The 24,984-nt window shown below is 43.8% G+C and overlaps 2 protein-coding genes across 2 annotated transcripts; one reads left to right on the top strand and one right to left on the bottom strand.

Annotated features, from left to right (window-relative positions):
- Positions 1-3,458: 3,458 nt before the first annotated feature.
- Positions 3,459-21,980, top strand: LOC115187635 (zinc finger protein ZFAT). The gene is made up of 18 exons (XM_029746604.1): positions 3,459-3,755; positions 4,639-5,303; positions 5,353-5,821; positions 9,667-9,849; positions 10,440-10,587; positions 10,898-11,261; positions 11,850-12,708; positions 12,790-13,353; positions 13,525-13,757; positions 13,893-13,977; positions 14,230-14,379; positions 15,733-15,906; positions 16,170-16,258; positions 16,466-16,604; positions 20,151-20,275; positions 20,366-20,486; positions 20,635-20,780; positions 20,980-21,980. The coding sequence occupies exons 1-18, from the start codon at positions 3,737-3,739 to the stop codon at positions 21,205-21,207; spliced, it is 4,761 nt and encodes a 1,586-aa protein (XP_029602464.1). The 5' UTR covers positions 3,459-3,736; the 3' UTR covers positions 21,208-21,980.
- LOC115187762 (putative ribosome-binding factor A, mitochondrial) lies at positions 21,981-24,635 on the bottom strand. The gene is made up of 7 exons (XM_029746790.1): positions 24,260-24,635; positions 23,956-23,986; positions 23,583-23,753; positions 23,166-23,278; positions 22,879-22,963; positions 22,734-22,783; positions 21,981-22,640 (listed from the first exon to the last, which is right to left on the bottom strand). Exons 1-7 carry the CDS (start codon positions 24,502-24,504, stop codon positions 22,268-22,270), a joined length of 1,068 nt encoding a protein of 355 aa, XP_029602650.1. The 5' UTR covers positions 24,505-24,635; the 3' UTR covers positions 21,981-22,267.
- Positions 24,636-24,984: the final 349 nt, after the last annotated feature.

Below are 24,984 nucleotides of genomic sequence, written 5' to 3'. Positions count from 1 at the left end.
CCTCTCATCAATGGATGCAACGTTTCAGGACTGACAGCTTGATAACAGACATTTACAGATAACAAACCATCATTTACTGGCGTAACAACAGCAGCATGCATGCTTTAGTGACATTCAAGTCATTGTGATTAGACTGACTCCAAGCTTATGCTCCATAGATCAAAGTAAGAAACAAGGATTTTCCAGGGCAACAACTATTCTTACTAGGGTTATTTATTGGTTCATTAAACAGTTGATATGTATATACTTGATATCAAAATCATATGGCTTGCAATGATAATGTGCTTATGGGTCTAACGTGGGTCTAAATGTTGGAGTGAGCTAGATATGATCCTGATATTATACTCATGAGGTTTGATTATCAGATTCCTGTGATCTGTTCATGTTGTTCTTTCTTCAAGGTTATAAAAGCTGCATTAATAACAAGTTGGATCATTGTTTTCTCAAGATATCCAAGTTAACCTTTAATAATGTTTTTTATGTAGCTTTGGGCTTTTCAGTGCATCAGCATGATAATTATTACATTTTGGTTGCTGTTAAACAATTTTGTTTTGTTTTAAGAAATACGTCTAAAAATGTATGGCTTTTTGCTGTAAGAACAACAATTGACAATAAAATAAGGATAACTTAAATACTGATTTGTATGCCACAAATCTCACAGACCAGGCTGTATGGGCTACTGTAGTACTGTAAGTAGAAGTTTTAGGGTTATGGTTGAAGATAATACATTTACAGTGTGTATTGCATTTTACATTTTACTACCATTATTTAAATATTCCACCTATGCCATTTCTGTGTTTGATTTTGAATCGAAACATTTGTACAGTAATTTGACATAAACCATCCCCAGTCAGCTACTGTAAGCTATTGATTGAGGTCAGTTGTAGTATCATCGTGTGAATGTACTGTGCGTCCTACTGTAAGAATTGACCTATTGCGATGTTATTTATGAAAGGGGTAATCTTGGTAAAGAGGTGGCTTTATTCTTTCTTTGTCCACTGTCGTTGACTTCTTATTATATCTCAGTGGTCATTTTCGAACGTACGCGAATCCACGTAGCAGGCGGAGTTCTGTTTCCATGACAATTACGTCAATATTAGTGTCGGGTAACTAAAGGTCATGCTAAAGACAAGCGCGAGTCACACAGAAGGAAACAGAATGGCGGAGGTAAACTTAACTGTTGTGCTTTAAAACGGCAAGATATTCTCGTATGGTGTGGCTTCAGTGTCGTTTCGTTTTCGTGGTACTTAGTTTATTCTATGCATGGTCGCGGGAAGGACAGTCTGAGCGGAGCAAAGCCTCACTAGTAAGCCTGAAGGAGTTTGACTTTACTCGGAAGGATAGCTCAGCTGGCTAGCATGTTTGACTTTACTCGGAAGGATAGCACAGCTGGCTAGCTGAATATGCAAATGTGCTAGATTACTTTTGACTGTTTATTGCAAGTCAGTTAGCTAAATGACAGGCGACTAAAGCCAAGTAGCGAACTGTAGTTAGCTACCTAGTAATCCATGTTTACGTTCAATATTGTGAAGCTACTTGTCGGCCTTTCTCCACCTTACTTCTGCCCGTGTTAGCTTGCTAGCTTTGTGCTTGATTGCACTCTGCAGAGGTTAGCAGCACTAGCGGTAGCTAGCAGTACAAGTTCGTTTCGTTCTTTTGAAAACCACATATTAAAGTCAAGCAAGCTAGCTTCTCTATTTTCTAGGAAGCTTGTTCTAACGCTGATTGAATTTATCAAATGCTATAACTCGCTTTTTTTGTTACCTAATGTTTCTAACTAGCTTGTTTATGATGTAGCAGGGCTCTGAAAAAAATATAATGCAGATCAAGATTTGAAATGGAATGTTTTTCACAAAACCCAGGTTCTGAGTTAGTTACACCATTATTCTGGCAGATCGTTGAAATCCAACGTCAAGTTGTTCGCCATCTCTGGTGTTTCTAAAATGACACCGTATGAGGGAGACATAGTCAATGGAATAACAACAACACCGAATGTTGTAATATAAGGATAGATAAACTTGTCAGTATTGTCTTATTTGACATGTTCATGTTTTCTCACAGCCCTGTAGGGGGCGACCAAGGTCAAAGTTGAATTCCAATTTCCTTAGCTGCTATTATCAGTGACAGACTGCATACCGTAGTGTCATTTTTACAGATATGTTCAGTGTGTTGTCAAGATTGGTTGTCTGGTACTGTAAACATCCCCGACTGGAAGCTGTGATGTACATGTTCTAGCTTTCAGTAGGGTGTTTGCTGCTCCAGGCTTCCTCAGACTCCTAGACTAGTGTTGTTGTTTGTAGATCTAGGGCTGCATTCCAGTCAAAATTAGCATCTTCTCTTCCTCCCATCACTGGAGTAAACCCTCCAGTGATGTATGTATGGCGGAGTGGATGAGGGAAGAGGTTGCAAGTAAAAGTGGATTGGGACCACAGGAGGCTGCTGAGGGGAGGATGGCTCAGAATAATGGCCAGAACTGCATGAATGGAATGGCATACAAATGCATGGAAACATGTGTTTGATGTATTTGATACCATTCTGCTCTAGCCATTATCACAAGCCTGTCCAACCCTATTAAGGTGCCACCAACCTCAGGTTTGCATCTTAATTTAAATAACTGAATGTTATTGTTTGTTCATACATCTGGTGTTTCCCAGACAAAAGTGTGTCTGACTCAAGTGAGTGTGCTTTACTTCCAGTTCTACTGCTGTGGAAATGGAAGTATCCTAGCTTCTTCGTTCCGAGTGTAGTTACTGTAAACATCCTACACTCAGCTATAGCCTGTATGGAAGGCTGGGGAGAGGGTGTTTACTTTGACTGGCTTGAGCAGCTTCAATCTGTATGGATGGGATTTAATGGATCACTCATGAAGAGATGGAAAGATTTATTTTTGTACAAACAGAGAAGGCGGCTGCAATTAATTCCCATTGGTAGTTTTTATGAGAAACCTAACATGTAGAAGATGCAATCAATGGATGATATTTGGATGCATTATCACCGATCAATAATGACAATACTGTTTGTTATTGCAAAAAAATAAACTTTGCGAATGTGTATTGATTGATTGACTGACTGATTATTTTATTCCTTAATGTTCAAATGTGTATTGATTGACTGTTTATTTTATTCCTTGGAATGTTTATAATGTATATCACAGTTTATAGCATACTATTAGCCTAACATTTTTATGGACCTGGTTGAAAATGGTAGTGATTGCTGAAGAAAATACACATTCATTCACAAATTGAAATGTTTTGCCAGTTCACACACCTGTATTCAAAATCCATGTAGGCTACATTAATTTTAAGCTTAATCATTTCATCACATTATTTATAAAAATTACAGTGTTCTACTGTTATGGGAACAACAATTTAATAACCGTTGAGCATATATCTGGGCGTGAGTAACCAACCATGATATGTCAGAGGATTTTGTCATAAGGCGAGTACTGTACACGATCCCATTCAAAAGAGAAGAATAGAGTGGGAACCTTTTACAAATGTATCAAGGGTAGACTATGCCTTCTGGTCATCCCAGCCACAGGGGGAGGACATCCCAAACCAGCCTGCTTTTCTCTCCACAGGAAGACTTTATCCGCCATATTTGTTGTCGCAGATTCGCCAGAAACCTTCCTCCAAAACAAATAAAAATACGATTTTCAATTACTTATTCAATAAGTAATATAGATATGTACATTTATTTATGTAACTCTTAGGGTATTACGTTTTATTTTACAAACATGGAGACGTCAACCGCAGGCAAGTACTCGACTCGATTGTTTACCTTTTCGTACAGTACTATCTCGGAGAAATAACATTTCTTAGCTAGGTAAAAGTAGCAAGCTAGCCAACAGATGTAGTCAAATTACTCATTATGTGAAGTTTATTCTATGCTAAAAGTGGGGCACATAATTACCGTGACCAGCCACAACATTGACAGCACATTTATTGCCGCTAAATGTCCGGCCTAAAGTTATTGGATTTAGTTTGTAAAGAAAGTATTTATCACGAAACTGTTACTGTTTCTCCCAGCGTTTAGCTGTCTTTAGTCATACTGCTGAGGAGTCAGGAGTTCAACCATCTTTGCTGTTGCAGTGGTAGCTAAACCTGTCTGGAGAGCTACAGAGTTTACACAGAGCAAACCAATAAACTATATTGCACTGACCTCATTCCATTTCAGTATTCTCAGCTTGTAGGTGCTAGGCTGGCTTGGATCATGTAGGCCCTAGCTAGGTTTGAATTCAGTATTTTGAATGAAAGGTAGGTAGCTAGAGGAAAAATATACAGTCCCTGACCAAAGAATGAACCATGCAACTAGCACTAAACACACAAGTACAATGTAAAGGCCAATGCACTGCCAGCCTATTGAAAATATCTAATTTCCATTGAAGTCATTTAGCAGACACTTCTCCAGAGCGACTTACAGTAGTGAGTCATACATTTTCATTCTCATCTTTTTCTTGCGTACTGGTCCCCCGTGGAAATCGAACCCACAATCCTGGCGTTGCAAGCACCATGCTCTACCAACTGTCAATTAAACTTTCAATGTGTAATGATCTTATTATTAGCCCGTCAACTTTTTCCACGGTCAAATTTGTACATAAACACATTAATCTTGGCCTGCCGGTCTGTTAATTCACAGGTGGGACTTCCTCCATCTTCATGTGTAAACTGTGCAACCTGTTCTCTCCACACCGAGCACAGCTCCTCTCCCATGTGTCTGAGAAGCACCACACAGAGGGGCTCAACCCTGATGACATCATTGTGGCCCTCATGCCATTGACAGCTTCACTGGAGAAGGGTGGAGGTGAGCACCTCCTCAAAGCAACCAGGGATACTAAGGGTGGAGGTGAGCACCTCTTCAAAGCAGCCAGGGATACTAAGGGTGGAGGTGAGCACCTCCTCAAAGCAACCAGGGATACTAAGGGTGGAGGTGAGCACCTCTTCAAAGCAGCCAAGAATACTAAGGGTGGAGGTGAGCACCTCTTCAAAGCTGCCAAGAATACTAAGGGTGGAGGTGAGCACCTCTTCAAAGCTGCCAAGAATACTAAGGGTGGAGGTGAGCACCTCTTCAAAGCAGCCAAGAATACTAAGGGTGGAGGTGAGCACCTCTTCAAAGCAGCCAAGAATACTAAGGGTGGAGGTGAGCACCTCTTCAAAGCAGCCAAGGATACTAAGGGTGGAGGTGAGCACCTCTTCAAAGCAGCCAAGGATACTAAGGGTGGAGGTGAGCACCTCTTCAAAGCAGCCAGGGATACTAAGGGTGGAGGAGGTGAGCACCTCTTCAAAGCAGCCAGGGATAATAGGGCATTGCAACAACTGACCGTATTATGGTGTTTCTTTGTTTTTCTCAAAGTTCAACGATCTGAATAATTGGCTACTGAGTGCCTCGGTAGTCCTTCAAACATTTGTAGCAGATTGTAATCCGATTTTGACAGCTCTTTTTAATCCAGGACTAGGCTTAATTTGTGTCTGGGAAACTGGCCCTATAGGTCTGTTTGTGTGTAATAGTGTGATTGATGGCATTGATCCTATTTCCCCCACAGATAGCCCTGTCAAGAGAAAACGAGGACGTCCTAAGGGCTCAACCAAGAAGATTGTAGCTGATGGGCCCATGATAGAGACTACTAGCTCCAACCAGAAGAAGCAGAAACAACAGACAGTAGAGGCCCAATCAGAAGCTGGGCTAGTGGACGGGGAAGAACCAGAGGACGACAATGCCCTGGACTGCAAGAAGTGCAACCGTGTGTTCGGCAACAGGCGACAGATCATGAAACACATCTGCTTGATAGACCTCAGAGAGGACGAGGATCAGGAGGACAACGGTATGTGTGAAGTCAACTGTTTTATGTCTGTGTAACCGATGTGAAATGGCTAGTTAGTTAGCGGTGGTGCGCGCTAATAGCATTTCAATCAGTGACGTCACTCGCTCTGAGACTTGAAGTAGGGTTTCCCCTTGCGTTGCAAGGGCCGCGGCTTTTGTGGCGCGATGGGTAACGATGCTTCGTGGGGTGTCAGTTGTTGATGTGTGCAAGGGTCCCTGGTTCGAGCCCAGGTTGGGGCGAAGAGAGGGACGGAACCTACACTGTTACATCTGTTTAGAATAGATTGAAATAGAATAGTGCTTTATGGTCCATCTATGGATACGTCCCAAATGGCACCCTATTCCCTATATAGTGCACTACTATATAGGGAATAGGGTGCCATTTGGGCCAATACACTACGTGGACACCTGCTCGTCGGACATCTCATTCCAAAATCATGGGCATTAATATGGAGTTGGAATATGGAACCTCACTCTTGTGGCTGAATGGAAGGAAGTCCCCGCAGCCACCACTCTTCTGGGAAGGCTTTCTACTAGATGTTGTTGGAACATAGCTGCGGGTACTTGCTTCCATTCAGCCACAAAAGTGAGGTTGGGCGATTAGGCCTGGCTCGCAGTCGGCGTTCCAATTCATCCCCAAGATGTTCAATGGGGTTGAGGTCAGGGCTCTGTGCAGGCCAGTCAAGTTCTTCCACACCGATCTCGAAAACCATTTCTGTATGTACCTCTCTCTGTGCACGGGGAAATTGTCATGCTGAAACAGGAAAGGGCTTTCCCCAAACTGTTGCCACAAAGTTGGAAGCACAGAATCGTCTATGTCATTGTATGCTGTAGCATTAAGCTTTCCCTTCTCTGGAACTAAGGGGCCTAGCCCGAACCATGAAAAACAGCCCCAGACCATTATTCCTCCTCCACCAAACTTTACAGTTGCCACTATACATTGGAGCAGTTAGTGTTCTCCTGGTATCCACCAAACCCAGATTCGTCCATCGGACTGCCAGATGGTGAAGAGTGATTCATCACTCCAGAGAACGCGTTTCCACTGAGTCCAATGGCAGTGAGCTTTACACCACTCCAGCCGACACTTGGCATTGCGCATGGGGATCTTAGGCTTGTGTGCGGCTGCTCGGCCATGGAGACCCATTTCATGAAGCTCTCGACAAACAGTTCTTGTGCTGACGTTGCTTCCAGAGGCAGTTTGGAACTCGGTAGTGAGTGTTGCAACAGAGGACAGGCGATTTTGTACGTGCTACGCACTTGAGCACTCGGCGATCCTGTTCTGTGAGCTTGTGTGACCTACCACTTTGCGTCTGAGCCGTTGTTGCTCCTAGATGTTTCCACTTCACATTAACAGCACTTATAGTTCATCGGGGCAGCTCTAGCAGGGCAGAAATTTGACAAACTGAGTTGTTGGAAAGGTGGCATCCTATGACAGTGCCACGTTGAAAGTCACTGAGCTCATCAGTAAGGCAATTCTACTGCCAATGTTTGTCTATGGAGATTGCATGGCGGTGTGCTCGATTTTATACACGCCCTCCCCGTCAAGCGTTCCACAGGAATGCTAGCCCATGTTGACTCCAATGCTTCCCACAGTTGTGTCAAGTTGGCTGGATGTCCTTTGAGTGGTGGACCGTTCTTGATATACACAGGAAACTGTTGAGCGTGAAAAACCCATCAGCGTTGCAGTTCTTGACACAATCTGGTGCGCCTGGCACCTACTACTATAACCCATTCAAAGGCACTTAAATCTTTTGTCTTGCCTGTTCACCCTCTGAATGGCACACATACAAATTCCATGTCTGATTTGAAGTGGATTTAGCAAGTGACATCATTAAGGGATCATAGCTTTCATCTGGATTCACCTGGCAAATCGATGTCATGGAAAGAGCTATATCTATATGTTCACCATCTAAATGTCTATATCTATACCATCTAAATGTCTATATCCGTATGTTCACCATCTAAATGTCTATATCCGTATGTTCACCATCTAAATGTCTATATCTATATGTTCACCATCTAAATGTCTATATCTATATGTTCACCATCTAAATGTCTATATCCGTATGTTCACCATCTAAATGTCTATATCTATATGTTCACCATCTAAATGCCTATATCAATATGTTCACCATCTAAATGTCTATATCTATATGTTCACCATCTAAATGTCTATATCCGTATGTTCACCATCTAAATGCCTATATCCGTATGTTCACCATCTAAATGTCTATATCCGTATGTTCACCATCTAAATGCCTATATCAATATGTTCACCATCTAAATGTCTATATCTATATGTTCACCATCTAAATGTCTATATCCGTATGTTCACCATCTAAATGTCTATATCCGTATGTTCACCATCTAAATGTCTATATCTATACCATCTAAATGTCTATATCTATATGTTCACCATCTAAATGCCTATATCTATATGTTCACCATCTAAATGTCTATATCTATACCATCTAAATGCCTATATCAATATGTTCACCATCTAAATGTCTATATCTATATGTTCACCATCTAAATGTCTATATCCGTATGTTCACCATCTAAATGCCTATATCAATATGTTCACCATCTAAATGTCTATATCTATATGTTCACCATCTAAATGTCTATATCTATATGTTCACCATCTAAATGTCTATATCTATATGTTCACCATCTAAATGTCTATATCTATATGTTCACCATCTAAATGTCTATATCTATACCATCTAAATGTCTATATCTATACCATCTAAATGTCTATATCTATATGTTCACCATCTAAATGTCTATATCTATATGTTCACCATCTAAATGTCTATATCTATATGTTCACCATCTAAATGTCTATATCTATATGTTCACCATCTAAATGTCTATATCCGTATGTTCACCATCTAAATGCCTATATCAATATGTTCACCATCTAAATGTCTATATCTATATGTTCACCATCTAAATGCCTATATCCGTATGTTCACCATCTAAATGTCTATATCCGTATGTTCACCATCTAAATGTCTATATCTATATGTTCACCATCTAAATGCCTATATCTATATGTTCACCATCTAAATGCCTATATCCATATGTTCACCATCTAAATGCCTATATCCATATGTTCACCATCTAAATGTCTATATCTATATGTTCACCATCTAAATGTCTATATCAATATGTTCACCATCTAAATGTCTATATCTATATGTTCACCATCTAAATGTCTATATCCATATGTTCACCATCTAAATGTCTATATCCATATGTTCACCATCTAAATGTCTATATCCATATGTTCACCATCTAAATGTCTATATCCATATGTTCACCATCTAAATGCCTATATCCGTATGTTCACCATCTAAATGCCTATATCCGTATGTTCACCATCTAAATGTCTATATCTATATGTTCACCATCTAAATGTCTATATCTATATGTTCACCATCTAAATGTCTATATCTATATGTTCACCATCTAAATGTCTATATCCATATGTTCACCATCTAAATGTCTATATCCGTATGTTCACCATCTAAATGTCTATATCTATATGTTCACCATCTAAATGCCTATATCAATATGTTCACCATCTAAATGCCTATATCAATATGTTCACCATCTAAATGTCATTATATCAATATGTTCACCATCTAAATGCCTATATCTATATGTTCACCATCTAAATGCCTATATCTATACCATCTAAATGTCTATATCTATATGTTCACCATCTAAATGTCTATATATGTTCACCATCTAAATGTCTACCCATATGTTCACCATCTAAATGTATATCTGCTCTGTTTTATTGATTGATGCTTAGTTTTCATAATCTCTCCCCCACAGACAAAGAGTTTGAGGCCGAACCTCGCGCAGCAGAAGGCAAAGAGGAGGATAGGGAGAGAAGCTCAAAGAGGCCACGGCCACTCCGCTCTGAGAAGGTTTCCCTTGTGAAGGAGCAGGAACCAGCAGGAGGCACCAAGAACCCCATCATCAGTGTGGTTCTGACCGCTCATGAGGCACTTCCTGGTAAGTTACAACTACATTATCACCAGTGTGGTTCTGACTGCTCATGAGGCACTTCCTGGTAAGTTACAACTACATTATCATCAGTGTGGTTCTGACCGCTCATGAGGCACTTCCTGGTAAGTTACAACTACATTATCATCAGTGTGGTTCTGACCACTCATGAGGCACTTCCTGGTAAGTTACAACTACATTATCATCAGTGTGGTTCTGACCACTCATGAGGCACTTCCTGGTAAGTTACAACTACATTATCATCAGTGTGGTTCTGACCACTCATGAGACACTTCCTGGTAAGCTACAACTATATTATGGATGCGCCCCAAATGGCACCCTACTACCTACATGGTGTGCTACTTTTGACCAGGGCCCATAGGGAATAGGGTGTAGGGAATACGGTGCCATTGGGTACGCACATGGATCAACCAGAGGATCTTCAGATTTTATCCAGAAAAGTATAGATTCACACTGTTGCTGATGGTACATTTTCAGAGTTTTATGTATGAAAAATCAGGAAAGTTTATAGTCTATGTATTCCCGATGACTTGTATAAACGTTTATCTGTTTTTCTGTCTGTGTATTTGTTTATTTAGGTGCCACAAGGATAGTGCCGATCGAGGCCACCCCGGCAGAGCCGGTTGCTACAGCAGACACAGACCCTCAGGAGGCAGGACAGAAGAGAGGATTTCAAGAATATTCCATACAACAAGCTGCTTATGAAGTGCCATTAAAGTCAAACAGGTACAGACATTTGGGTTGTACACCACACAGCAGTTGAAGATAAAGTACCCAGACTGTATTGTGGCATTAATAAACATAATGATGTCTTGAGTGAACTGAATCAATGTAGTCTACAGTATGTCATAGTCTAGGCTACTATATGTAACACTTTAATGGATGTGTCAACAACAGATTTCAGCATTGTTACTGTAGATACAAACATCCTGTTTTTGCTGTAGCTCAAATAGAATTTTGGCAAGTTACTTTGGAAAAACAGCAACACATATTTGGTTCTACTGTATGTGTATTGCAACATTCCTCGTTCATACAGAATAGGACAGACCCAGTTGAAGATCTTCACCTGCGAATACTGCAACAAGGTCTTCAAGTTCCGCCACTCCTTGCAGGCCCATCTGCGAACCCACACCAACGAGAAACCCTTCAAGTGCCCACACTGCGACTACGCCAGTGCCATCAAAGCCAACCTCAGCGTTCACATGCGCAAGCACACGGGAGAGAAGTTCAGCTGTGAACACTGCTCCTTCCAGTGCCTCAGCAAGGGCCACCTCAAGGTGCACGTGGAGAGAGTTCACCACAAGATCAAGCAGCACTGTCTCTTCTGCAAGAAGAAGTACTCTGATGTCAAGAACCTGCTCAAACACATGAGGGAGAGCCACGACCTAGAGGACAAGAAGGTGAAGGAGCGCTCTCTTTTTAAAAATCTATCATATGCCTTTATACTGTCTTTATTATTAGATCTTATTGGTGTAGTTGTTAATAACATGTATTATTATGATCTTATTGATGTAGTTATTAATAACATGTATTATTATGAGATCTTATTGACGTAGTTATTAATAACATGTATTATTATGAGATCTTATTAATAACATGTATTATGATCTTATTGATGTAGTTATTAATAACATGTATTATTATGAGATCTTATTGATGTAGTTATTAATAACATGTATTATGAGATCTTATTGATGTAGTTATTAATAACATGTATTATTATGAGATCTTATTGATGTAATTATTAATAACATGTATTATGAGATCTTATTGATGTTGTTATTAATAATGTATTATTATGAGATCTTATTGATAACATGTATTATTATGAGATCTTATTGATGTAGTTATTAATAACATGTATTATTATGTGATCCTATTGATGTAGTTATTAATAACATGTATTATGAGATCCTATTGATGTAGTTATTAATATGTATTATGAGATCTTATTGATGTAGTTATTAATAACATGTATTATTATGAAGGTGAAGGACTCGTACCATGAGTACAGTCTACAGACCAGAGAAGGCAAGCGGCAGCTCCTCTACGACTGCCAGATCTGCGACCGCAAGTTCAAGAACGAGCTGGACCGTGACCGCCACATGATGGTCCACGGTAGTGAGAGGCCGTTTGGCTGCGAGCTGTGTGACCACGGCTGCACCAAGTTCCAGGCTCTCCAGGCTCACGTCCGCAAGCATCCCTTCCTCTACGTGTGTGCCGCCTGCCAGCAGAAGTTTGTCAGCTCCGTGCGGCTGAAGGCCCACCTGAAGGAGGCTCACCCAGAGTCAGAGGAGGCGGCTGGGTTCTCAGAGTCCATCAACAGCAGCTTCTGTCTGCTGGAGCCGGGGGACGACATCAAGAGAGAGATGCTGAGACAGGATGAGATCAGGATGGCTGAGGAGCTATCTCTACTCAACGCCCAGCAGGAGGAGGAGGAGGCCCTCGCTGGTGACCCTTCAGAGGAGCAGGAGGAGGCCCTCGCTGGTGACCCTTCAGAGGAACAGGAGGCGGCCCTCGCTGGTGACCCTTCAGAGGAACAGGTGGAGGCCCTCGCTGGTGACCCTTCAGAGGAACAGGAGGAGGCCCTCGCTGGTGACCCTTCAGAGGAACAGGAGGAGGCCCTCGCTGGTGACCTTTCAGAGGAACAGGAGGAGGCCCTCGCTGGTGACCCTTCAGAGGAACAGGAGGAGGCCCTCGCTGGTGACCCTTCAGAGGAACAGGAGGAGGCCCTCGCTGGTAACCCTTCAGAGGAACAGGAGGAGGCCCTCACTGGTGACCCTTCAGAGGAACAGGAGGAGGCCCTCACTGGTGACCCTTCAGAGGAACAGGAGGAGGCCCTCGCTGGTGACCCTTCAGAGGAACAGGAGGAGGGGGAGGGAGAAGAACAGGAGGAAGGACTGGGAGAGGGGGAGGAACAGGGAGAGGGGCTGGGGGAGGGGGAGGAACAGGTGGTCCCTGATCCGGGCCCTGAGGAGCAGACTGTAGAGACATGCGTGTTGAACCAACCTGCACAAGAGACTGAGACTCTACAAGACAGAACTGAGCCAATCAGTCCTGAACAAACCCAGACAGCAAGCAAAGGCACGACCCAGGAAGTAATCCGTGAGGAGAGACCTGATAAGACACTGGTGGAGGAAGACAAGCCTCATGGGGAGAATAACGTCATTGTGGCTGAACAAGACACTTTGGTAGAAAAGCCTTCAGGCAAGGAGGAGTCAATGGGCCACCAGCAGCATCCAGAAGAAGACAAAGGCTCTTCATCAACATCACAAGGTCATGTTGAGGAGACTCTCCGGTCTTTGGTTCTGATTCAGGGGGAGGTCATAGGTCAAACAAATGCTTCAGCTGGCCCACAAGGAGAAGATGGCACAACGGAGGAGAGGAGCGCTTTCCAACAGATTCTAGATAAATTGCAGAAAAGGCAGCTGAACATGGTTGTCTTTGACAGAATCCGAAAAGTATACGGGGACCTGGAATGTGAATACTGTGGTAAGAATATATCACGCAAATATATTGACATAGAAATCATTTTATTCTAGCAGTATAAGTTGCATTTTTACAAGAGTTTGTAATTTCAGCTATTTCATCATTTCCTGTGTTTGTAATTCATCTGTAAACCAGCTGTTTTTTTAGCCATATGTTTTTTTGTTCCCTGTCTAGGAAAGCTCTTCTGGTACCAAGTCCACTACAACATGCATGTGCGTACTCACACAAAAGAGCATCTACATTACTGTACCCAGTGCAGCTATTCTTCCATCACCAAGAACTGTCTGAAGCGACATCTGATCCAGAGACACAGTAACATCCTGCTTCAGTGTCCCATGGAACACTGTCAGTACTGCACACCTGACAAGTACAAGCTGCAGGCCCACCTCAAAACACACTTTGATAACGTGAGTCTGGGGCTGGGGCCCAAATGGAACCCTACTTTTGACCAGGGCCCAAAGGCAGTCACATAATCTGATCATTATTACATTGAAATGTTTGTTTGTTGACTCTTAACATCATCAATTGAATCCAATATTAAGGAGAAGAGAAGCTTTGCTTGCCCTGTGTGTGAGGAAACGTTCACTGAAGATAAACTGAAGCATCATATCAAGAACTTTCATCCAGGTAAGAGACCAGAACTAAGCCCAATCTTTGTTTGGTGTTCTATTACAACAGCAGAGCTTTAATGATGTTTAAATCCAAAATCTCATACCCATTTCCTGATTGGAGCCAGGCATGAAGGTAAATAAGCCTTGTCTGAGCCAGACGGGCCCAGAGGGCACAAGCCTGTCCTGTTTCTGAATCTTGAGGCAGCTTTAATGTACAGCCTCTGGACAGGACGCTGGCTATGTAGGTAAAACTCTCTCTTATCTGCAGATACGCCGATGAACACCATCTCTGAGGCGCTTGGGGTGAGGGTGCAGATGAAGGGCTTGATCGGGAAGAGAGCGTCTAAGTGTCCTTACTGTGACAGCTACTTCATGAGGAACGGAGCTGATCTGCAGCAGCACATCTGGGCTCACCAAGGTAGGACAATCAATCAAACTCATTAGACTGCGTACCAAATGCCATCCTATTCCCTATAATGCGTTCTACTTTTGGACTCTGAGGTGGCCCGAAGTGGTTTTCTACACCTTTTAAAAGGCAATAGCAACTACCACACTTAACTTTTTAGAGGAAAGTTTTACTTGCAACGAATGTGATGTGTGGTTGTCTTATCGCTGTGATATGTGGTTGTCTTATCACTGTGATGTGTGGTTGTCTTATCGCTGTGATGTGTGGTTGTCTTATCGCTGTGATGTGTGGTTGTCTTATCGCTGTGATGTGGGGTTGTCTTATCACTGTGATGTGTGGTTGTTTTATCGCTGTGATGTGTGGTTGTTTTATCGCTGTGATGTGTGGTTGTCTTATCGCTGTGATGTGTGGTTGTCTTATCACTGTGATATGTGGTTGTCTTATCACTGTGATGTGTGGTTGTCTTATCGCTGTGATATGTGGTTGTTCTACCTACCTTAGTTGAATGCACTGTCTGTAAATCCCTCTGGATAAGAGTGTCTGCTAAATGACTACTGTCTGTAAATGCCTCTGGATAAGAGTGTCTGCTAAATGACTACTGACTGTAAATCCCTCTGGATAAGAGTGTCTGCTAAATGACTACTGACTGTAAATGCCTCTGGATAAGAGTGTCTGCTAAATGACTACTGTCTGTAAATCCCTCTGGATAAGAGTGTCTGCTAAATAACTACTGACTGTAAATCCCTCTGGATAAGAGTGTCTGCTAAATGACTACTGACTGTAAATGCCTCTGGATAAGAGTGTCTGCTAAATGACTACTGACTGTAAATCCCTCTGGATAAGAGTGTCTGCTAAATGACTACTGACTGTAAATCCCTCTGGATAAGAGTGTCTGCTAAATGACTACTGACTGTAAATCCCTCTGGATAAGAGTGTCTGCTAAATGACTACTGTCTGTAAATCCCTCTGGATAAGAGTGTCTGCTAAATGACTACTGTCTGTAAATGCCTCTGGATAAGAGTGTCTCCTAAATGACTTTGGATAAGAGTGTCTGCTAAATGACTACTGACTGTAAATCTCTCTGGATAAGAGTGTCTGCTAAATGACTACTGACTGTAAATCCCTCTGGATAAGAGTGTCTGCTAAATGACTACTGACTGTAAATCTCTCTGGATAAGAGTGTCTGCTAAATGACTACTGACTGTAAATGCCTCTGGATAAGAGTGTCTGCTAAATGACTACTGACTGTAAATCCCTCTGGATAAGAGTGTCTGCTAAATGACTACTGACTATAAATGCCTCTGGATAAGAGTGTCTGCTAAATGACCAAAATGTAAAAGCCACTGTATCTCTTCCCCCTGTTAGGAGTGAAGCCCTTCAAGTGTTCCCTGTGTGACTACGCCAGCCGCAGTAAGAGCAACCTGAAGGCCCACATGAGCAGACACACCACGGAGAAGACACACCTGTGTGACATGTGTGGCAAGAAGTTCAAGTCCAAGGTCACTCTGAAGAGCCACAAGCTGATGCACACAGAGGACGGTGAGAGAAAACCCACAAACGCTTTGAGATCTAGGGTGAGTCCCAAATGGTACGCTGTTCCCTATATAGTGCACTACTTTTGACCAGAGTTCCTGGTCAAAAGTAGTGCACTATATAGGGCTCTGGTCAATAGTAGTGCACTATATATGGAATAGGGTGCCATTTGGGATCTAGTGGGGGTAGTTAACATTGAAGTCTTATCTTTGACTGTACTAACCAGCAGGTGAGTATTATCATCCTGTCTCTGTCCCTCCATACTGTAGGTAAGCAGTTCAAATGTACAGAGTGTGATTACAGCGCTGCACAGAAACCTCTACTGGTACGACACATGGAGCAGCACGCCTCTTTCAAGGTAATCAGAAGAGGGCTGTCTCTATATAAAGCTTTTATAATACAGTCACTAGCATCAATGTATCAACACCAGCCTCTAACAAGTTAAACTTCCACTACCATAAAATACATTTGGACAGTTTAAGGGAGCGCACAATGTTCCTTCAGTAAAAGGACCCTTTCTAGTCTTCATTATTGTTGGAAGCCAGTTGAAATGTGTTTTCCACAGCCCTACCGCTGCGGCCACTGTCACTACTCCTGTAACATAGCAGGACCCCTGAAGAGACATTACAGCAAGAAGCACCCCAACCAGGAGTACTGTAACGCAGGGCCTGGGCCAGCCACCTCTGAGGCTGTGGAGCAGCAAGGTGAGTCGCTCAGCAGAGACACACCGATCTCTGGAATGGACAATACATTTGTGGAGATCATACTGTTCCAACCAGAATCCACATTTACATATATATTAACATTTAGCAGATGCTCTTATCCAGAAAGACTTAGTCAATGTATTCAACTAAGTTTAATAGGGAAAACAAATAGTTGTCTCTACCTTCTTGCCCTTTGTGCTGTTGTCTGTGCCCAATAATGTTTGTACCCTGTTTTGTGTTGCTACCATGTTGTGTTGTCATGTGTTGCTGCCTTGCTATGTTGTTGTGTTAGGTCTCTCTTTATGTTGTGTGGTCTCTTGTCATGGTGTGTTTTGTCCTATATTGATATTTTTTCAATCCCAGCCCCCGTCCCCGCGGGAGGTCTTTTGCCTTTTGGTAGGCCGTCATTGTAAATAAGAATTTGTTCTTAACTGACTTGCCTAGTTAAATAAAATCAGTCATGTCAGTTCCAGTAGACCCATCTCCAAAACAGAGGACCTGGAATCGGCCTTTCCTCAGTAAAACAGAGGACCTGGAATCGGCCTTTCCTCAGTAAAACAGAGGACCTGGAATCGGCCTTTCGTCAGTAAAACAGAGGACCTGGAATCGGCCTTTCCGCCGTAAAACAGAGTACCTGGAATCGGCCTTTCCTCAGTAAAACAGAGGACCTGGAATCTGGCTTTCCTCAGTAAAACAGAGGACCTGGAATCTGGCTTTCCTCAGTAAAACAGAGGACCTGGAATCTGGCTTTCCTCAGTAAAACAGAGGACCTGGAATCTGGCTTTCCTCAGTAAAACAGAGGACCTGGAATCGGCCTTTCCGCAGTAAAACAGAGGGCCTGGAATCGGCCTTTCCGCAGTAAAACAGAGGACCTGGAATCGGCCTTTCCGCAGTAAAACAGAGGACCTGGAATCGGCCTTTCCGCAGTAAAACAGAGGACCTGGAATCGGCCTTTCCTCAGTAAAACAGAGGACCTGGAATCGGCCTTTCCTCAGTAAAACAGAGGACCTGGAATCGGCCTTTCCTCAGTAAAACAGAGGACCTGGAATCGGCCTTTCCTCAGTAAAACAGAGGACCTGGAATCGGCCTTTCCTCAGTAAAACAGAGGGCCTGGAATCGGCCTTTCCGCAGTAAAACAGAGGACCTGGAATCGGCCTTTCCGCAGTAAAACAGAGGACCTGGAATCGGCCTTTCCTCAGTAAAACAGAGGACCTGGAATCGGCCTTTCCTCAGTAAAACAGAGGACCTGGAATCTGGCTTTCCTCAGTAAAACAGAGGACCTGGAATCTGGCTTTCCTCAGTAAAACAGAGGACCTGGAATCTGGCTTTCCTCAGTAAAACAGAGGACCTGGAATCGGCCTTTCCGCAGTAAAACAGAGGGCCTGGAATCGGCCTTTCCGCAGTAAAACAGAGGACCTGGAATCGGCCTTTCCGCAGTAAAACAGAGGACCTGGAATCGGCCTTTCCGCAGTAAAACAGAGGACCTGGAATCGGCCTTTCCTCAGTAAAACAGAGGACCTGGAATCGGCCTTTCCTCAGTAAAACAGAGGACCTGGAATCGGCCTTTCCTCAGTAAAACAGAGGACCTGGAATCGGCCTTTCCTCAGTAAAACAGAGGACCTGGAATCGGCCTTTCCTCAGTAAAACAGAGGACCTGGAATCGGCCTTTCCTCAGTAAAACAGAGGACCTGGAATCGGCCTTTCCTCAGTAAAACAGAGGACCTGGAATCGGCCTTTCCTCAGTAAAAACAGAGGACCTGGAATCGGCCTTTCCTCAGTAAAAACAGAGGACCTGGAATCGGCCTTTCCTCAGTAAAACAGAGGACCTGGAATCGGCCTTTCCTCAGTAAAACAGAGGACCTGGAATCGGCCTTTCCTCAGTAAAACAGAGGACCTGGAATCGGCCTTTCCTCAGTAAAACAGAGGACCTGGAATCGGCCTTTCCTCAGTAAAACAGAGGACCTGGAATCGGCCTTTCCTCAGTTAAAACAGAGGACCTGGAATCGGCCTTTCCTCAGTAAAAACAGAGGACCTGGAATCGGCCTTTCCTCATTAAAAACAGAGGACCTGGAATCGGCCTTTCCTCAGTAAAAACAGAGGACCTGGAATCGGTCTTTCCTCAGTAAAACAGAGGACCTGGAATCGGTCTTTCCTCAGTAAAAACAGAGGAGAAACCTGCACACTGTTTCTGTTCCCTATGAAAATGTTCTTATTCAATTACTAATACAAGTGCTTTGGTACACGTCTCTCTCCAACCAGGTAGTGTCCCGTGTGAGACTGTCCTGTATCTCTAGGTGGAATGAAGTGTCCCGTGTGTGACTGTCCTGTATCTCTAGGTGGAGTGAAGTGTCCCGTGTGAGACTGTCCTGTATCTCTAGGTGGAGTGAAGTGTCCCGTGTGAGACTGTCCTGTATCTCTAGGTGGAGTGAAGTGTCCCGTGTGAAACTGTCCTGTATATCTAGGTGGAGTGAAGTGTCCCGTGTGAGACTGTCCTGTATATCTAGGTGGAGTGAAGTGTCCCGTGTGAGACTGTCCTGTATCTCTAGGTGGAGTGAAGTGTCCCGTGTGAGACTGTCCTGTATCTCTATGTGGAGTGAAGTGTCCCGTGTGAGACTGTCCTGTATCTCTAGGTGGAGTGAAGTGTCCCGTGTCTCTAGGTAGAGTGAAGTGTCCTGTGTGTGACTGTCCTGTATCTCTAGGTGAAGTGTCCCGTGTGAGACTGTCCTGTATATCTAGGTGGAGTGAAGTGTCCCGTGTGAGACTGTCCTGTATCTCTAGGTGGAGTGAAGTGTCCCGTGTCTCTAGGTAGAGTGAAGTGTCCTGTGTGTGACTGTCCTGTATCTCTAGGTAGAGTGAAGTGTCCTGTGTGTGACTGTCCTGTATCTCTAGGTGGAGTGAAGTGTCCTGTGTGTGACTGTCCTGTATCTCTAGGTGAAGTGTCCCGTGTGAGACTGTCCTGTATATCTAGGTGGAGTGAAGTGTCCCGTGTGAGACTGTCCTGTATCTCTAGGTGGAGTGAAGTGTCCCGTGTCTCTAGGTAGAGTGAAGTGTCCTGTGTGTGACTGTCCTGTATCTCTAGGTAGAGTGAAGTGTCCTGTGTGTGACTGTCCTGTATCTCTAGGTGGAGTGAAGTGTCCCGTGTGAAACTGTCCTGTATATCTAGGTGGAGTGAAGTGTCCCGTGTGAGACTCCTGTATATCTAGGTGGAGTGAAGTGTCCCGTGTGAGACTGTCCTGTATATCTAGGTGGAGTGAAGTGTCCCGTGTGAGACTGTCCTGTATCTCTAGGTGGAGTGAAGTGTCCCGTGTGAGACTGTCCTGTATCTCTAGGTGGAGTGAAGTGTCCCGTGTCTCTAGGTAGAGTGAAGTGTCCTGTGTGTGACTGTCCTGTATCTCTAGGTGAAGTGTCCCGTGTGAGACTGTCCTGTATATCTAGGTGGAGTGAAGTGTCCCGTGTGAGACTGTCCTGTATCTCTAGGTGGAGTGAAGTGTCCCGTGTCTCTAGGTAGAGTGAAGTGTCCTGTGTGTGACTGTCCTGTATCTCTAGGTGGAGTGAAGTGTCCCGTGTGTGACTATGTTTACGGTACCAAGTGGGAGATGAACAGACACCTGAAGAACAAGCATGGCCTCAAAGTGATTCAGAGTGACATGCTTGGTCTCAACCAATGGGAGGTAAGGTTTAATAGTCTCCTATATATATGGTCAATATTAAGATGTTTTTCTATGTCTAGACACTGTGTGTGTGTGTGTGTGTGTTCTGAGGTGGTGGAGCAGTCGGTGGAGGAGCCCCTTACCCAGTACCTCCACATCACTGAGACAGAGGACCCTCAGGGGACCGAAGCTGCCGTGTCAGCCCTCCAGGACCTCAGGTTCACAGAGAACGGTTAGGACAAGTTAGCCTGGTCCCAGATCTGTTTGTGCTCTTGCCAACGCCATTGCTCCTTGTCAAGCCACATTCAACAGAGTGACAAAGAGTTGATATATCCTTGGTTTCCCTCACTGTGTTTAATGTATTGGAATGCTCTGCTTAGGGGTGGTGGCGACCACCACAGAAGGGCTGGATCCCACAGCGGTTAACATCCTGCAGCAGATCATTGAGCTGGGGGCAGAGTCTAATGATGCCACAGCAGCCTCCATGGTGGCCATGGTCCCTGGCAGAGTGACCGTGGTGGAGCAGGTAAGAGCAGTGTCAAAAGTAGTGCACTATAAAGGGAATAGGGTGCCAATAGTGCAGTACTTTTGACCAGGGCCCTCTGGTCAAACGTAGTGCACTATAAAAGGGAATATGGTGCTTGGGCCCTTGTCAATAGGGAATATGTTGCCATTTAGGACATCCCACTCCAACACATTCCAATCCTCTTTCCACCATCTTCCAGGTGACTGAGGAGGAGGGGCAGGGGACCCACACTGTGATGATCCAGGACCCCTTCCAGCAGGCAGCCTCCATGGAGCTGGGTGAGGAGCACCATCTGGTGGTGTCGTCTGATGATGTGGAGGGCATGGAGACGGTCACCGTGTACACTCAGGGAGAGGACGCCTCCCAGTTCATTGTCTATGTCCAAGAGGCTGTGGAGACCGAGGAGCATACTGTGGAATCTATCTGAGCAGGACAGAGCGTTGGTGCAGGCATGGAGGAGCAGTCAACAGTTTCATCCCAGGTCATTCAGTAGGTGGGAGACATTTTGAAAACAGGGAGATATTACCTGAACTTGTCCAATTAGAACACAGATTTGTATTGTTCTGTTGCTAGACATTTTTCTAGTGTGCCCTATTGAACTCCACCCTGGCTTGCTCTACGAAACCCACAACCAATCTCCAATGGCTTTGATTGGAATAACATAGTGGCTTGAAATGTATCATTTCATCGCTTATGCCTTTTCTCTGTGATTAGCATTTCCTTATGTTAATTCAACTTAATATATCAAAGGCTTTTCTTAGAAAACAAGATTTTGGAATGTACTTTTTATACAAGTGTATAAGTCATTTAGTAAGGGAATAAAATGTGGATAATTCAAATATTCATGTCGGGATTCAATCTGTAACGCTGTCGACAATGAGCCTTTGAAAGGCTATGTTACCGCGTTCACAGAGATCACATTCAAGGTAAACGCTGCAGAGGTCGCCTTAATCGGAAATGACCTTTTAAAATGTCAAGCACCTTTTCAGATTGCATCTCGGCCTTACTTAGCTTACAACATAGTTGCAGTTTTGGCATGATGTGCCTTTAATGTTTACAACGGATCATTTACAGGACTGGATTCTTTATAGGACTAGATTGATCATGTTTTTCTGTACACCCCCCATCCTGTTGACTAATAGTTCTACACTTATTGGAATGTTAGTCAATGAACAATTAAACGTATCATGACAAACTCAATACCTTGAAAGTGTTTATTGACATGAACAATTCACCCATGTCTGATCTCTGGTGTAGAACTACCAAAACACACACGTTAGAGGAGTGGATCTCCAGTACACTGGTCATTCATGTTGCCTTCCAATGCTGTCGGAAGTGACAAATACAAGGTTCAGACGGCGAAACAAACCACTTGAACGACTCTCCCAAGTTGGACTTCCAAATAGGAAAGTCTGTGATGGAGATGATACCCGGGATAACAAATTGTGATGTTTCATCACTGACATTTCACCTTTTCAACTAAGGATCTAGGACTTCCTGCTCTCCTCAGCCATGAGTTCTCTGACCTGGTCGTCTTCCTGGCTGAATGCCCGGCCGTCGTCCTCCTCCCTCTCCTGACCCTGGCTGTGTCTGGACAGAAGGTACTCCTTAGGAGTGATGTCATCATCAACGGGCCGTTTGGACTTCTTCTTCTTCTCCATTATCTTCTGCTTCCTGTACTCTGCCAGCACCTCCAGCTGCTGCAGTGTGAGCTCTGGTGCCAGGGTGTTTGAGGTAGTGTCTTTGACCCTCAGTTTGTAGTCCAGGATCTGCTTGTTGAGAGCGTCGTGGTCGACCCCGAACAGCACAGGTTTTTTAGACGTGGTGGGCTGTCCTGGTTCCACTACATGCAGTCGTTCTCTGTAAGATATTAGATGTATTAAGTCAACTTCAAAAACTCACTTGACTGTATTTACTATTTGAGCCCCAGTCGTCATAAAGATTGTTTCTCACCCCAGTCCATCTTCAGGACCAAAGTCAGCCATCTTGAGTAGGTTTTCAACCTAACAGTACAGTCCACAAGCACAAAGTTCATCAGCAGTCTTTCATAAAATGTTGAATGTTGTTTGTGTTCTAATGAATATGAAATGCCAATTACCTCAGACATGGCTGCGTACTGTTTATCCTTTATGAAAACCAAAGGAGGGACACCACCAAGGGTTTGATGAGCCATAATGAGGTACCTGTTAACAGAGCAGCACAGGGGTTTTCTCTAACATCATCCTGAAACAACCTAGCCTGAGTGTCAGTCTCTGTGTGCTATCCTGCCAACTCCTTGTCATGTTTTGTCTTGACATGGACCGTTGGCAAGAACACATAGATCTGGAACCAGGCTAAAATCATCAGAAAGAGAAGAGTACTGCTATTTTCTGAGAGAGTGCTTACCTTATACGAGGGCTGCTCTTGTCCAGTGCTTGCTGAATCTGGTCATCCCTCTCTGACACACCACTGGTTTTCCAATAGACCCGGCAACTAGAGAAGTCTGCAGGCAGTGACACCTGATGTGACACACACGCAATATTATAACAACTCAAACGGAAGGACTTTGCATTTTGGCGCAGTCCAGGCAGTGCTGAGAGGGATAGAATGGAACTGTACACAATAATAGCACCATTTTTATGAAGCTACCTTGCATTACCAAAATGTCATTGAATATTTCAGACCAAGCTGAAGTACTTCCTAGCCTGGTCCCAGATCGGCAAGTGCTCAATGCTGTCATTGTCCAGCCAAACATGACAATGAGTGACAGGGAGTTGGCATGAATGCACAAACACACCGGCACCCAGGCTAGGTTATTCCTACCCTGGAGATGTCCACGCTGTAGTTGTAGACCTCATAGTTGACTTCAGGGGAGCTCAGTAGATCAGTGATGGCCTTGTACAGGATGGAGTTGAGGACTCTGGTGCGCATGTTGTCCCCTTGGCTTTGTTTCTTAGGTGGCTTTAGAGCACTGAGCTGATTGGACGGTGGCCCCTGTCAGAATTACAAAGGTTAAAGTGTGAAACCGGATACAGCAAGCCTGAGTGCCAGTCTGTTTCTTCTGTCTTGACAACTCCTTATGGAATTGGTATGCCAATGACAACAACAGAACAGGCGTTGCACAAACAGATAAGGGGCCAGGCTGAGAATAAGCCTAATTACAAATCTAAATCATGACATGAGACAGTGTACCAACCTGGGGCGGTGTTTCATACCAGAGCTTCTTCCTGTTGAAGACATGTCATTTAGAAAAAGTTACTCAAGTCATAGCAGAAGAGGAGCCTGGTACCTGATCCGTTTGTGCTCATGCCAACAACTGTCATTGTCAAGCCAAACATGTTTGGCGTGACAAGGATTTGACATGACGGCTCAAACAGACTAAACAGGCTAGCAGTACTAATTTACTAGGCTCAGTCGGCGGATTACTTGATAGCTAGGCAAGCAAGACATGATGAATCAAATCAGACAACTCAGGGCTTGCTACCAAAACGTTCTCTTACTTTGTTTTGTTGACAAACTTCCTCAACAGGTTTTTACCAGCACACTTGGAAGAAGTGTGAAAATCTCTTCTGTCATGACAAACTGATGAGACGGAACGGTGCTCGCAGTTCAAATGATGGACTCGATGCTGAGGACCAAGTTCGACCCCGCCGCCGGTCCGTTTCTTCATAGCCATACAACTGCTCGCGTAATGCTGAACAACTAGACATTGTTTTACTCTTGAATATGTATTAATTCCAAACATGATCAATATGTTACTCAAACCTTTAAAAAGCTAGTGATTTCTTCGGTCGCACACCAGCTACCTAGCTAGCATGTATATAAACATCACCCTGCGCAACTAGTAATGTCTGTCTGAAGAATGGGTTAAGGCAGAAGCAATCGTTGTCAAAGCTACTTCTTTTTTTGGTATTGTGGCAAACAAATGTTATAGGTGCAAGCCGCCACCTACTGTATTGGCTGTGTATCTGCCTACTATTCTGTAGTATGTATTCATTACATTTTGTGAAAGAATTGCTCTACCTAACCCTGCACCCAGTAAAACCTCACCACTACTCCACTAGTTCAGCCCGCTCTAAACCCACTCCAGGCCAGCAGCCTGGGAGAACAGGACACTATCGTTCAAAATATCTTGTGACTCTTCTGAAGTAAAATGCCTGTACACCCAATATCAGCTAGGAATCATCGATTGTGGATTTATACCACAGATAAGGGTAGAGAATAT

Source organism: Salmo trutta, unplaced genomic scaffold, assembly GCF_901001165.1.
Source record: "Salmo trutta unplaced genomic scaffold, fSalTru1.1, whole genome shotgun sequence".
NCBI lineage: Eukaryota > Metazoa > Chordata > Actinopteri > Salmoniformes > Salmonidae > Salmo > Salmo trutta.
The sequence above is the reverse complement of the archived record's forward strand: the minus strand, read 5'-3'. Positions and strand labels throughout refer to the sequence as shown.

Excerpts from the sequence above, each read along its gene's own strand:
- LOC115187762 (XM_029746790.1), bottom strand. The coding sequence starts at position 24,504 with ATGTTTGGAATTAATACATATTCAAGAGTAAAACAATGTCTAGTTGTT. Across the intron at positions 23,754-23,955 it reads GGTATGAAACACCGCCCCAG|GGGCCACCGTCCAATCAGCT; the intron begins GTTGGTACACTG and ends TAATTCTGACAG. Across the intron at positions 23,279-23,582 it reads ACAGCGTGGACATCTCCAGG|GTGTCACTGCCTGCAGACTT; the intron begins GTAGGAATAACC and ends GTGTCACATCAG.
- LOC115187635 (XM_029746604.1), top strand. Across the intron at positions 15,907-16,169 it reads GCTGATGCACACAGAGGACG|GTAAGCAGTTCAAATGTACA; the intron begins GTGAGAGAAAAC and ends TCCATACTGTAG. Across the intron at positions 16,605-20,150 it reads TGAGGCTGTGGAGCAGCAAG|GTGGAGTGAAGTGTCCCGTG; the intron begins GTGAGTCGCTCA and ends CTGTATCTCTAG.